Source organism: Candidozyma auris, chromosome 3 (assembly GCF_003013715.1).
Source record: "Candidozyma auris chromosome 3, complete sequence".
In the NCBI taxonomy this organism is placed as follows: Eukaryota; Fungi; Ascomycota; class Pichiomycetes; order Serinales; family Metschnikowiaceae; genus Candidozyma; species Candidozyma auris.
This window is the reverse complement of record NC_072814.1, coordinates 501503-514405: the sequence shown is the minus strand read 5'-3', so window position 1 is coordinate 514405 and position 12903 is coordinate 501503. Positions and strand designations below refer to the sequence as shown.

At 45.4% G+C, this 12903-nt stretch overlaps 7 protein-coding genes across 7 annotated transcripts; 4 read left to right on the top strand and 3 right to left on the bottom strand. All coding sequences in view use genetic code 12, as the record gives it.

Moving 5' to 3' along the window:
• Positions 1-4: 4 nt before the first annotated feature.
• On the top strand, positions 5-1300 carry DFG5 (putative mannan endo-1,6-alpha-mannosidase; the record flags this gene model as incomplete). Its single annotated transcript, XM_029033636.2, has 1 exon — positions 5-1300. The coding sequence occupies one exon, from the start codon at positions 5-7 to the stop codon at positions 1298-1300; it is 1296 nt and encodes a 431-aa protein (XP_028892228.1).
• Positions 1301-1508: 208 nt separating this feature from the next.
• On the top strand, positions 1509-3287 carry CJI96_0002860 (uncharacterized protein; the record flags this gene model as incomplete). Its single annotated transcript, XM_029033637.2, has 1 exon — positions 1509-3287. One exon carries the CDS (start codon positions 1509-1511, stop codon positions 3285-3287), a length of 1779 nt encoding a protein of 592 aa, XP_028892229.1.
• A 379-nt stretch (positions 3288-3666) lies between these two features.
• Positions 3667-5349, top strand: CJI96_0002859 (uncharacterized protein; the record flags this gene model as incomplete). The annotated part of the gene is made up of 1 exon (XM_029033638.2): positions 3667-5349. One exon carries the CDS (start codon positions 3667-3669, stop codon positions 5347-5349), a length of 1683 nt encoding a protein of 560 aa, XP_028892230.2.
• Positions 5350-5417: 68 nt separating this feature from the next.
• Positions 5418-6623, bottom strand: ARO3 (3-deoxy-7-phosphoheptulonate synthase ARO3; the record flags this gene model as incomplete). Its single annotated transcript, XM_029033639.1, has 2 exons — positions 5418-6484; positions 6569-6623. The coding sequence occupies 2 exons, from the start codon at positions 6621-6623 to the stop codon at positions 5418-5420; spliced, it is 1122 nt and encodes a 373-aa protein (XP_028892231.1).
• A 377-nt stretch (positions 6624-7000) lies between these two features.
• On the bottom strand, positions 7001-9385 carry CJI96_0002857 (ubiquitin-specific protease UBP14; the record flags this gene model as incomplete). Its single annotated transcript, XM_029033640.2, has 1 exon — positions 7001-9385. The coding sequence occupies one exon, from the start codon at positions 9383-9385 to the stop codon at positions 7001-7003; it is 2385 nt and encodes a 794-aa protein (XP_028892232.2).
• A 413-nt stretch (positions 9386-9798) lies between these two features.
• On the top strand, positions 9799-10890 carry CHT4 (putative chitinase; the record flags this gene model as incomplete). The annotated part of the gene is made up of 1 exon (XM_029033641.2): positions 9799-10890. One exon carries the CDS (start codon positions 9799-9801, stop codon positions 10888-10890), a length of 1092 nt encoding a protein of 363 aa, XP_028892233.2.
• A 165-nt stretch (positions 10891-11055) lies between these two features.
• On the bottom strand, positions 11056-12078 carry CJI96_0002855 (uncharacterized protein; the record flags this gene model as incomplete). The annotated part of the gene is made up of 1 exon (XM_029033642.2): positions 11056-12078. One exon carries the CDS (start codon positions 12076-12078, stop codon positions 11056-11058), a length of 1023 nt encoding a protein of 340 aa, XP_028892234.1.
• Between the last annotated feature and the right edge of the window lie 825 nt (positions 12079-12903).

Genomic DNA, 12903 nt, shown 5'->3' with positions numbered 1-12903 from the left:
TACGATGGCCCTAAGCATCGACATTCAGCTGGAAGAGTCGATCTGCGACGCCGCACAGGCGATCGTGCAAGGTGCCATGAACTACTACTTAGGGCTCAAGCACGGCGGAACAGTGGGAATGTTCTCAGCACCTTACTATTGGTGGCAAGCTGGTGAAGTGTTTGGCGGCTGGATTGACTACCACCAATTCTGTAAACCAGACAACGATACATTCAAGGAGATTTTGTTCGATGCCATGTTGCATCAGGCAGGATCGAAGTTCGACTACATGCCCAGCAACCAGAGTATGACGGAAGGTAACGATGACCAAGGTGTTTGGGGGTTGACGCTTCTTCAGGCTGCTGAGCGCAACTTCACCGACAGCGAAGACCACTCGTGGTTGTCGATGGCTCAGTCGATCTACAACCAGATGTTGTCTCGTTGGGATACAACCACTTGCCATGGAGGGTTGAGATGGCAGATCTTCACGTGGAACTCGGGTTACAACTACAAGAACTCCATTTCTAACGGATGTTTCTTCCACATTGCCGCTCGTTTGTACAGATTCACCGAAGATGAAATGTATCTAGAGCAAGCGGAGAAGATCTGGGACTGGATGTGGGGTGTAGGTTTCATGACGGATGAAAAGGAGTTTATCATCTATGATGGTGCCGACGACCAGACTAACTGCACAGACTTGACTGTTCACAAGTGGTCGTACATTTACGGTGTATTCTTGGGAGGATGTGCTTACCTCTACAACGCTACAGAGGACGCTATATGGAAGACTAGGGTGGAGGAGATCTTGGATGCCTCCAAGTACTTCTATAATGACTCTGTCTTGTCGGAATCTACATGTGCGCCATGGGGCAAATGTAACAATGACCAGCGTTCATTCCTTGCCCTCTTGGCAAGAAACTTGGGTTTGACTGCAACCTTGGTTCCTGAGTTATACGACCACATCACTAATGAGATGTTGGCGCCTAGTGCCAAGGGTGCTGCTGCGTCTTGTTCTGGTGGTTCTGACGGCATCACTTGTGGACAAAACTGGAACATCGGCAGATGGGACGGATTGTTTGGCTTGGGTGAGCAGATGAACGCCTTGGAGACCGTCATGAGTATGATCACCACCAAGCACCCTCCATACACCTCGAATAATGGAGGCTCGTCCAAGTCTGTTCCAGATGCTGGGAACCACACGTCCACATCTGTCAACAGTAAACTCATTGATGTGGCAACAAAGGATAGAGCAGGTGCGGCCATTTTGACCGCCATCGTATTGGGGTTGACCTTATCTGGCGGCGTATGGATGTTGTTCTAGAGGTAAATGCGGCAAGCATATTATGTTTCATGAAATAGCAAAAAGGAATAAATGGCAATTAACGACGTAAAGGTAGATATAATTGCGTGTACATCCTATATAGAGCGTTGATTATTGTGGTACCACCCACAAACGAGCAGAAGCGCATCGCACTACTTACGCAACTAAATAACCACTACCACTTATACCCTCATAACATTATACAACCATGGTTTTATCGCAAGTTGTCAACCAACTTGCCAACCCCAATACTTATAGCAACAGAAGGCGACGTCTCTACATTCCCCCGTCTACGAACTATCCCCTTTTTTCGTACGGTGGAGGTGATGACCAGAGGTCTTTCCTTTCGTTAGATGAGTCTGGCTCGGTTTTTTTGAGCCAGGATGATGCCAGTGATATTGCAAGCATCAGCTCCTCGCGATCTTTGCCATCTTCCCTTAGTTCTGTTCCGACTTCCGAGGATCAGGAGTCCTTCCATTCCTGGCTCCAGGAAGAGCACGCTAGACGTTACTCTGCCATCAACGACAACGATGATCCAGATAGACATTCATATGCATCCCGACACTCCACCAAAGCTGGACTCATGGTTGGTGCTGAGGACTTTGGTAGGTTGCGGACAAATTACTCGAGGGAGGGTCGCATGCTCTTCAGGTACTCTGTTCCGCTTATAGTAACCTTTGTGCTTGAGCATTTTTTCTCCATTGTGTGTTTGTTGGTGGTGGGCCATTTGGGCAAAAATGAATTGGCGGCTGTATCTTTGGGATCCATGACCTCCACCATTTCGTTGGCTATATTCGAGGGCATTGCGACTGCTCTAGACACGCTTTGTCCCCAAGCATATGGAGCTGGTAACTTGGAAATGGTTTCTGTGCATGTGCAAAGATGTCTCATGTTCTCCATGCTCATCTATGTCCCTGTTGCATTGTTCTGGTGGAATTCTCACTACTTGTTGCAGTATGTAATTCAGGAGCAGGAGGTACTCCAACTTACTACTCAATTCTTGAGAATTTTCATTTTGGGTGGCCCTGCGTACATTTTCTTTGAATGCTTTAAACGTTTCTTGCAAGCACAGGGCATCTTTGAGGCCGGTACCGGTGTTCTTTTCGTTAGCGCCCCACTAAATATATTCCTTTCCTGGTTCCTCGTGTGGAACAAGAAGTACGGTATTGGCTACGCCGGTGCCCCAATTGCAACCGTAATTAATTTTTGGATCATGGACGTTTTGCTAGTCCTCTATACAATTTTCATCGATGGAAAACAGTGCTGGAACGGTTTCTGCTCCTTTTGTGAATTGTTTAAGAAATGGGGACAGTTATCACATTTAGCCGTCCCAGGTATCGTTATGCTTGAGTCTGAGTACGTTGCCTACGAGATCATGACATTGTTTGCGCTGTACTTTGGTACAGTAGAATTAGCTGCTCAAAGTGCCGTTGGCTCGATTGCTTCTCTTACTTATATGGTGCCTTTCGCTGTCAGTATCGCTGCATCCACACGAATTGCTAATTTTATCGGTGGTCAAAACATCTACTCAGCGAAGAAGGCAACCAACATGAGTCTCATTTTGGGCTTGGCTACTGCCGCTTTAAATTGTATTGTTTTATGGACAGCAAGAGATTTTCTTGCACGCCTCTTCACGAAAGATGAGGAGGTAGTTGACCTTATTGAGCGTCTCCTTAATCCACTTGTTTCCATCCTACAAATCTTTGATGGCACTGCTTCAGTCGCCAGTGGTATCCTCAGAGCTCAAGGTCAGCAAAAAATTGGGGGAGTTATCAACTTCCTCTCGTACTATGCATTTGGCTTGCCATTAGCGCTTGTCCTCAGCGAGGTTCTAGATCTCAAACTATTTGGTTTGTGGATTGGTATTGGTAGTGGTATGGTTCTCATAGGCTTGAGTGAGACAGTCTACATTCTATGGTGTGACTGGGATGCCATTCTCATGAAGGCTGGCTTTCTAAACGAAACTGACAGCGATTTAGAATTTTAGACCCTGAATTAAGATTACGATCTACCCCGATTGATTTGCATACGGTGCTATGATTTTATCAATTTCGTTGTTCTTGTGCATCCTAATCGATTCCTCGCCAATGAGGGATCTGCAAAAGTATTACGTTTCGCTAGAGCACGGTTTGTGCCCACATTTTGTGGGTGCATCGAGTTATCTTTCCGCATTAGGCGCAGAGATCCTGTGCCCGCATAGACAGGCGCGTTTTATGTACCGTCTCAGCATTATCTTATCTTTCATACTATCTTTTTTCAGACTTCGACGATAAATTGCCGTCATGACATATCTGGAGGAAATGATTATAAGCTGCTTTGATTGCATTCCAATGACTTGCTGACCATCTGAATTGAAAGTTACAACAATGTCTCCCTCCATTAAGGGAAAGCATCCAGAGTCCACAAAAATTCAGACGGTTTCATCGAGAAACCTGTCGATAGGAGTTGGTGAAATCCACGAATTCAAATCTCCAATCTCACGACATGAACTTAGTTATAAAGAGGCCCAAGCTAACCTAGCGCTTGTGGCCCAATCCGGCTACAAACCTGAATTACGAAGAAACTTCTCCACTTTGGCGCTCTTAGGATGTGGTTTCGGTCTCACCAACTCATGGTGCGGCATTTCTGGCTCCTTGGTCACAGGAATTTCCAGCGGTGGGCCAATGATGATTGTTTATGGTATCGTCATAATAGCATGTGTTTCACTGGCGGTAGCCATCTCTCTATCGGAGCTTGCAAGTGCTATGCCAAACGCTGGTGGTCAATATTATTGGACGATGAAGTTGGCACCACGCAAATATGCCCCTATAGCTTCGTATATGTGTGGTGCTTATGCTTGGGCTGGCTCTGTCTTCACTAGTGCCTCCGTCACCATTACTTTAGGGCAAGCTATCGTTGGACTTTATTACCTTGGCTCTGGCAATACAGATGCTCCACCTAGGTGGGCAATTTTTATTACCTACGAGATTTTGAATATTATTCTAATGGTGTTCAACATGTGGGAGAAGCCTCTCCCAATGATCTCGCAATCGGCCTTGTATGTGTCTTTGCTTTCATTCGTAGTGATAACGATCACCGTGCTCGCCAAAAGCTCAGGCCATTATCAGTCTGCAAGCTTTGTCTTTTCAGACTTCAGCAATGGAACCGGCTGGTCTTCTTCTGGTATTGCGTTCATAGTTGGATTGATCAACCCAAACTGGTCTTTCAGTTGTCTTGACGCTGCTACTCATCTTGCCGAAGAAACGCTAACGCCCGAGACTGATATCCCCAAGGCAATTATTGGGACTGTGCTTATAGGATTCTTCACTTCGTTCATCTATGTCATTGCGATGTTTTTTTCCATAAGAAATCTCGATGATATACTTAAATCAAACATCGGTGCCCCGATTTTGGACATATGTCATCAGGCTATAGGAAACAGGGGTGGAGCCATTGTCTTGGGATGCTTTTTCGTGCTTACGCTCGTCGGGTGTAACATCTCATCCCATACCTGGCAGGCTCGTCTCTGTTGGTCCTTCGCCAGAGACAACGGATTGCCAGGGTCTAGATGGTGGTCAAAAGTCTCTAGAACAGGAGTTCCCGTGTATGCACATCTCATGTCTTGCGGTTGGTGTGCAATCATTGGTTGTATCTACATGGCATCAACTACAGCGTACAACGCTGTTGTTATTGGGTGCATTCTGTTCTTGTTGATTTCATACTCCATCCCCATCGTCTTCATGTTGTGTAGAGGAAGAAGCAATATTTCCCACGGACCTTTCTGGACTGGCAAGATTGGGTTGATTTGTAACATTGTCGTGGTTTTGTGGACTGTGTTTGCAGTTGTCTTCTACAGTCTACCACCCGTGATGCCGGTCACCGCAGGTAACATGAACTACGTTTGTGCTGTCATTGCTGTTTTTACGGCTTACGTTATATTGTATTGGTACTGCAGGGGAAAGAAGACTTTTAAGACAATCGAGGAAAGAACAGAACTCATCCCTGAATTGACTCAAATAGTTTCGCTGCAAATGATGGAGATCGAGATGATGAATGAAGGAAAAGTATAGGTTCGAAATCAGACAAAATTTTATTTCTTATCGGACTGCAATAATAGTACTTTGTACAACTTCCCTATCTACAGCTTCAATCCTCTTCTAGCCTTGATGGCCTGTGCCAAGGTTTCCAAAACACTCTCCGTGTCATCAATGCCAATACAGGCATCCGTGATGGAGCAGCCGTATTTCAAGGCTTCCTTACCACCCTTATCAGCAGGAGGCACATCCTGTCTGCCTTCGTTAATGTTGGACTCAATCATCAAACCACAAATCTGGTCCTCACCCTCAGAGATTTGCTTAGCCACATCAGCAGCCACGAGAGGCTGGTTCTTGTGGTTCTTGTTTGAGTTGCCGTGGGAGCAGTCCACCATGATTCTTGGCTTTGGGTTTTCTGGGTCGACAACCTTGGCCTTAGCCAAAGCTTCCTTAGTCTCTTTGACCGATTTGGCATCGTAGTTTGTGCCCTGCTTGCCACCTCTCAAGATAACAAAACAGTCTTGGTTACCTTCGGTGCCCACGATCAGAACGATGCCAGGTTTCGTGACACTCAAAAAGTGATGTGGGTGAGAAGCAGCTCTCAAGGCGTCGATGGCAACACCAAGAGTACCGTCAGTTCCGTTTTTGAAACCCACTGGGAAAGACAAGCCGGAAGCTAACTCTCTGTGTAGCTGAGACTCAGTGGTTCTAGCACCGATAGCTCCGACACTGAACAAGTCCGACAAGAACTGAGGAGAGATCGTGTCCAACATTTCACCTGCGATTGGCAACTTTTCAGTCAACTGGACGAACATTTTTCTGGCAATTCGAAGACCCTTGTTGATCTGGAATGAACCATCGATATCGGGGTCGTTGATCAAACCTTTCCAGCCGACAGTGGTTCTGGGCTTCTCGAGGTAAGCTCTCATGACAATGTGAAGCTCTCCCTTGTGCTTCTCAGAAAGCTTGTGTAATCTGTCAGCGTAGTCAAGAGCAGCTTCAGGGTCATGAATGGAGCATGGACCGATGACAACGATAAGCCTGTCGTCTTTTCCATTCAAAATGTTGCACGTGTCTTCTCTTCCCTTCAAGATGATGTCCTTGTTCTTGTCAGAGAGAGGAAATTCATGTTGCAACAAGTCCGGTGGAGCCAAAGGGTCGTAGCCACGAACTTGGGGTTAGTAACTTACGATTGCAAATTTTCCAGTTTTGTGTGGGGATGGCGGCTGCCTAATTATGATTCACCAAAACATACTTCTCCAGTCTTCCATTCGGCTTCTATCGCCGACATGTTCGTTTTGAATGAACATAGTGTCTCGACTTCGTGAAAAAGTGAAACTTTTGTGGATTCTTGAAAAAAGGTGAAGAAAATTATGACACACACTGGAATATGAGTATTCGCACTGGGCATGCTTCTGTCCATCAGCTTAGGTGCACGCCTCGGACTTGGAGGACCTCATGGTGGGCGGAAACAAATTGACCACATTGATGCAAACAAAGAGCCCTTCTTGCTGCTTGTGTACTTTTCTGTGATTATCCTGCTCAATGTACATTCTATTCCATTTCGATTGTATCTGACCAATTCCTTGGCTGTGATTCGTTCTCAATACATCGAAGATTGTGGGCAGTTCAATATGCACTACATAATGAGTAACAGGTGTTGGCTCCATCAATGAACAGCGCGCATTCATACTTTAGCGAAAAAATACACATAACCGCAATTGACCATATCTTTTAAGCTCGTTTGCTGGCACTTCACGACTTTTTCGTCATTAAACAACACCCACTCCCCTTCGTGCTTGATAAACACAACGTAATGACCTGTATGGGGTGAGTTGCCCTTGTGGCATATGACAGCCTTTAGCTCGTAGGATGCTGTTTGAGGCTTCGTAGCTTCCCCTAGCAACGCCTGCTTCAACTCCTCTGTCTCTCTCTGTATATTCACCACAGGCTTGCTGTCTTCAATGACGCCATCATCATCAGGGTTATTGAAGAGCCATTCAACGGCGGCATTCACATCGTTGGAATTGACAACAAGAGCCTTCTTGGCAAGCTGAGCGCTGAAGCCCATGGCTACAAGATTATTGATGCTCTCTGTATCAGGCTCCCTAGGTCCCGCAATATTTGTCTGTCCTGTCTCTGCGGGATCAAATGGCTCATCAATGTCAGGATCTTCCATGTGGGCGAAAAGCCAGTTCATAGCATCCTCTGCATTAGTATTGCCGGTGTGATAAAGACCCTTGATACACCGAACTTCAGGAAAACCCATGGCTTGCAATTGTTCAAAGGCCCCTGCATTAGGGATGAATTTAGTGTCGCTTTCCTTTTGTGCATCCTTCTCGATCTCCCTTTCTCCATTCTCGAATTTCGGCGACTTGAACGCCCCTAGATCAAGTTGTTCTGGAAGGGAAATAGGAACATCAACCTTCACCGGAACCCAGTTCTCAAGCTGAATTCTCTGTGCATTGACAATTAGGTTTTGAGGATATGTGGTGAAGCCACTCGTTTTGAAAGCTGTGGTTTTCTTGCCACAGGTGTCGCATTGGTATCCATCAATTCGCTCGGTGTCGAAGGTATTCGAGAAACATTCGTTCAAATCAACTTCTCTGTACTGCTTCTTGCCATCTTCATCCATTCCGATGACATGAGCATTTAGGGCGACTGACACATTATCAACTAGCTCTTCCGACATCGTCCCATTGTGGCACTCGGAGCAGATCAACTTACTTCCAAGCAAAAACTTGAAATCTTTATTCAAACTTAAGCCGAACTCTTTGTCTAGCTTGTCAATTAGATAGAGAAGAAACTCGTTAGCATCTTGCTGCTTGTTTGTTTTAAATTCATAGTGGTCGGCGCCAATGTGGCTCTTGAAAGTCGTAGGTTTTAAGCCCCATTGATAATTATCGCCTTTGAGTTCATTGGGTTTTGAATATCTCCCCGATGATAACCCATCATACAACTTGATCATTTGAGAACGCAAGTCAGCAGCTGGATCCTTTACCAGTTTGTCAAATTCTAATTGAGAAAAGAAGTGCCGGTAGCTAGGGAAGCTGAATAAGGCTTGTACAGTCGAATTTAAATAGCAAGAGTTGCCCAAGTTTTGCAAGCCAGTCAATCCTGGTCCAAAAACGGGTGTTAGAAGCTCACCATCGTTGCCATCTAGGTTGAACTGCCAGTTCATGTTCCTATCAAGATTCAACTCAACGAGATTCTTTTCTGTCTTGACGGCGCTACGCAAGTCGATATCAAAGTTCAAGAGCTTCTCAGCCAAATTTGGAACCTTCACCTCGTCATTACACTTGTAACAGTAGCAGTCACAATTGTCCTCATCGTCAGCTGATAGGGACCCTAACTTCACTGCCACAGCATGGCCCGAGTCGTCATAGTGCTTCAATGCATGAGAGTTGCCCTTGATGTCAGAGCCGAACTGCTGACGCCCACAACCGACGGCTCCACAAGTTAAGCAGAGCCACAAGTTCTCTTGCAAATCACACATGGCGCATTTTTTGAGCTCCACCGCCACCTTGTCACACTCAATATCGGTGGAGTGTTCACATGGGTACACTTCATTTTCCCAGGCTTTGATTTCATCGTTCTTTTCAGCCGAATTGGCTGAAAGGATCAGGTTCGCAAGCAGTCTAGCAGTCTCTGGCGAGTCCTCTATGGAAGTCGACTGATCCAAAGGGGCAACGTATATGCATGTGTTGATGTTAAATAGATCCGTCTCTTTTTGTTCAGGTATTTCAAGCTTCGGTTGTTTTGTCTTGGACTCCTCTGATTCCATAGACAAATCATCCGAGTCTTTCTTGAGCCTCTCACTTTCCGGCTTCAAAGTCTTCTTGATGTTCACATAGAGCGGATGACGCTTCTCAGAGTAATGTTCAGATGTATAATTTTTCTGTGGCGCTCTGGCGAACGCTTGGTAACATGACATGCACACATCTAACCCAAACTCGTTGTTCTCTGGAGTGTCAAACGAATACATGCAATCATCCTTGTACACTTTTGCTGCAGCTGGAACCGCAGAGGGCAAGGAAGAGCATGCATTTGCAATGTAATCAAAGACAGACATGTGTGATTTTTGCTCGAGTTGCCCTAATGCTAATATAGGAGTAGACGTTGTCGTAGATGAAGGCAACACTGGGCTGTAAGGTGGTGAAGTACTGCAGAGACGGGGAGCTGTGGTGATAATATGGGCTGGCACTCCGTAAGATAGATCATCTATGGGAATTCCATGGAAGGTCCAATTATGGCCAATTCTGTAATTCGAACGCTCTATATTTGAGTGTATAACGCTTATCGTGGTGAAACTCTCGAAAGAATTGTATTTTCATCTTCTAGGTTTGCACCCATAGGCAACACATGTTTCGCACTCAAGATGGAGAGTCGCAGGGAAATCGCAAACGTACTACTATTCTTTCAGTGATTGGCGTAATTGCTGTTATTGCTATTATTTTCGGTGTAATCTTCGGGACTCGCTTTAGAATGGGTAACAATTCCAAGAAGCTTGTTTCAGGCGTCTACTACTCCAATTGGTCTGTTTACGGGGCCAAACACTTTCCTGAGGACATGGACTCTGACCATCTTAGTCATGTTTTCTACGCCTTTATGAAGATAGACTCTCAAACGGGTGAGGTTGGCTACTCGGATCAGTGGGCTGACATCGACATGCCTGTGGGTGATGCCGATGGAGCTTTGGGACTGATAGCCAACTTGAAGAAGAGGAAAAGGAACTTGAAGGTGGTTATGTCAATTGGGGGTTGGGGAACTGCCGACCAATTCTCTCAGGTAACTAGGGACGAGGCCAAGCTCACGAAATTCGTTGATACGGCAATAAAGCTTGTTGAAAAGCATAAGTTTGATGGCATTGACATAGATTGGGAGTTTCCTGCCAACGATCAAGAGGGCTACCAATTGGTGAGTCTACTTAATCGATTACGAGCCGCATTGACAGATTTAAGAGCCGGCTTGATATTGACTATCGCCTCGCCAGCTAGCGAATACCACAGCAAGTATATTGATTTTGGTGCCATTGATCAAGTGATCACATACTGGAACGTTATGGCTTACGATTTTGCCGCTTCCACATTCTCTCAGAAGATCGGATATCACTCGAACATGTATGGTCACAATGGCGACACTGACTTGAACTGCGACGCCATTATCCAATTCTACTCTCGATTGGTAGATACTCTGAAGATACTTATGGGTATGCCATTGTATGGAAGGCAATATTACAAGCCCTCCGAGCCCAAAATAGGAAGCCTGTTTTCCAGAGAAAATCCTTATGGCTCAGACACGATAGACTATCATTTAATAGATAGGGGAATTGAGCAATTTGATCACGAAAAAGTGGCTGCTCATGCTTATGACTCACAAAAGGATGTCTTCATCACTTATGATAGTCCAGAGTCCACAAATCACAAGGCATCTTATGTTCTTAATAAAGGCCTTGCTGGTGGCTTCTGGTGGGAGTCAAAAGGTGAGTCGAAAGAAGAAGATAGGAGGTTGGTGAAGAAGTTCGTCGATAACTTGGGTGGAACGGAGGTGTTGGAAAGTTCAGAAAATTGGGTTTAAGCTTTAGCATAGGGTAGTAAATAAAAAAAAGGTAGGTTTGCATTTACGTGACGCTAATAAGGTAGGGTTCATTAAATGATGTATCATAGCTGTATATGCGCTCTAGATTCAGCTTACACATGGATACAACCGTAGGTCAATTCTATGCAACAGAGAGAAGGTCACTCACAAGATGGAGTCCATCCTTGCGAAAACACTCAACACAGCTGCCACCAATTCCAACTGCAATTCAGTAGCCGAGCTTTGCTCAATTTCTTTGTTCACCTCAGCAGGCAAGTTTGTGCTGATGCCCAATGGACTAGGGGTACCCTTGAGGTGGAATGGATATTCGCTATAGTCGTTCAACAACTCGTCAGCGCGGGCAAAAGCCTGGTCCCTCTTGTCGTAGTTCAAAGACATCAACACATTTTCCAAGACATTGGCAGCGTAAGCACCGCATACCAAAGCTATTGTCCTTAAGTACCGCAACGAGGTATCAGCAGGAAAGTGGTCATTGCTCAAGGAATCCAAGTCCACTGTTTTCTGGGTTAATATATTCAAAACTCTGTTTCTGATATATTCCTTCGACATTTTGTCAGCTACAGGGTGAGTAGCCATATCAAATAAGAAAAAGTTCTTGCGTTCTGTCCTCAACACACCTTTGTCGACCAAACCCTTGGCTAGTCTCTCTCTCACCTGCTTCAATTGGTAGGAAATTTTCATCAAGTTCCAAGTTTCGCCGGATAACAAATCGATCCAGTTAGATACAGACAAATGCCCTTCGTCGTTTTTCATGATTTTGAGTGCCTCGTCCAACAACACCTCGCCCGTGGGATCGGTGTCCACAACCTCGACCAAGCGATCACTTAGCTCAAATCTACGCCTTGCCGGGTCATTGACCAACGTGATTTTACCTCTGAACGTCAATTCCAACAAGATACACCCACGAAGAGCGTAGGATATGTTGTCATTCCAAAAAGATAAGTAGCCTTCCTTATCCTTGAGCCCCATCAACAAAACTTCCTCCATGAGCGTTAAAAAAGGCACTTTCAACGCGTGACGGTCAGCAATATCCTTACTGTCGACCCCAATCTTGTGGTCGGGCGTTCTGTCTCTTGACACATCGTCCTCGTCGAAAGAGTTTGACCTTCCTGTCGTAGTTGGTGTGGAGGACTTTGCCCCACGACGCTTCTGCAACACAGAGGACATTATCTATAGGAAAATGTAGTGGGTGCAGAGTCGGCAATAGGGAAACACACGGTCGATGAAGATAACTCTGGATAGAGTGATAATATTCTTTGCGTGAGAACGAGAGGGTCCAAGGTTGAATTTCCCACCCAGTGTTTTTTTCCTTCATTTAGTGCGCCTTGTTCACCTGACAGAGCCAACTCCAAGGCGGCTAACAGCATCAGCATGTACCTTGGCAGGGCCTTTCTCTCGCATAGGTCTCAAGTATGAGCCGAGAATCATGGAGAGATGATCAAGGGAAGTAATTGCGTAGACATCGACGGCGAATCTACTCTTGCGACTCTCTCATTCTACAAAGTACATGAAATTACAAGAAACTTGTTCGTCAATCACTGATTTGCTATACCTTAACAGTAGCAGATCCAATAGTCCTTGCTTTCACAATCAATTTGTGTAGATGCCTGACTGTGGAGGTAACCGAAATCGGGATGAGAGTTCGTTGGATTTTGTGCAGTTGTCAACGAATTTCCAGTGCGAGGGTTCATTACACTGAGCAGAGATAAGTAACAAATCTAAAGGTAGTGTGGATTCCGAGAGAAGAAGAATCCGTTATACGTGTTCCAACTGTCGGGTATTTCGAACCTTGGCCATGTTCATGTGAAAGCTGCTTGTGATGAACTCACTACGAAACGGAATGCGCAGAGTTAGTCTCAAACAGGTAATAACACTGATTTTCTTAATCAAAAAGCAGTGATTAAGCAGATGATTTTGAACATCTGCTTCAAAAATATCGTAGTGTTCGAATACTGTGAAACTTTTGTGCCGAAATCATTTAGCGCAGCAGGA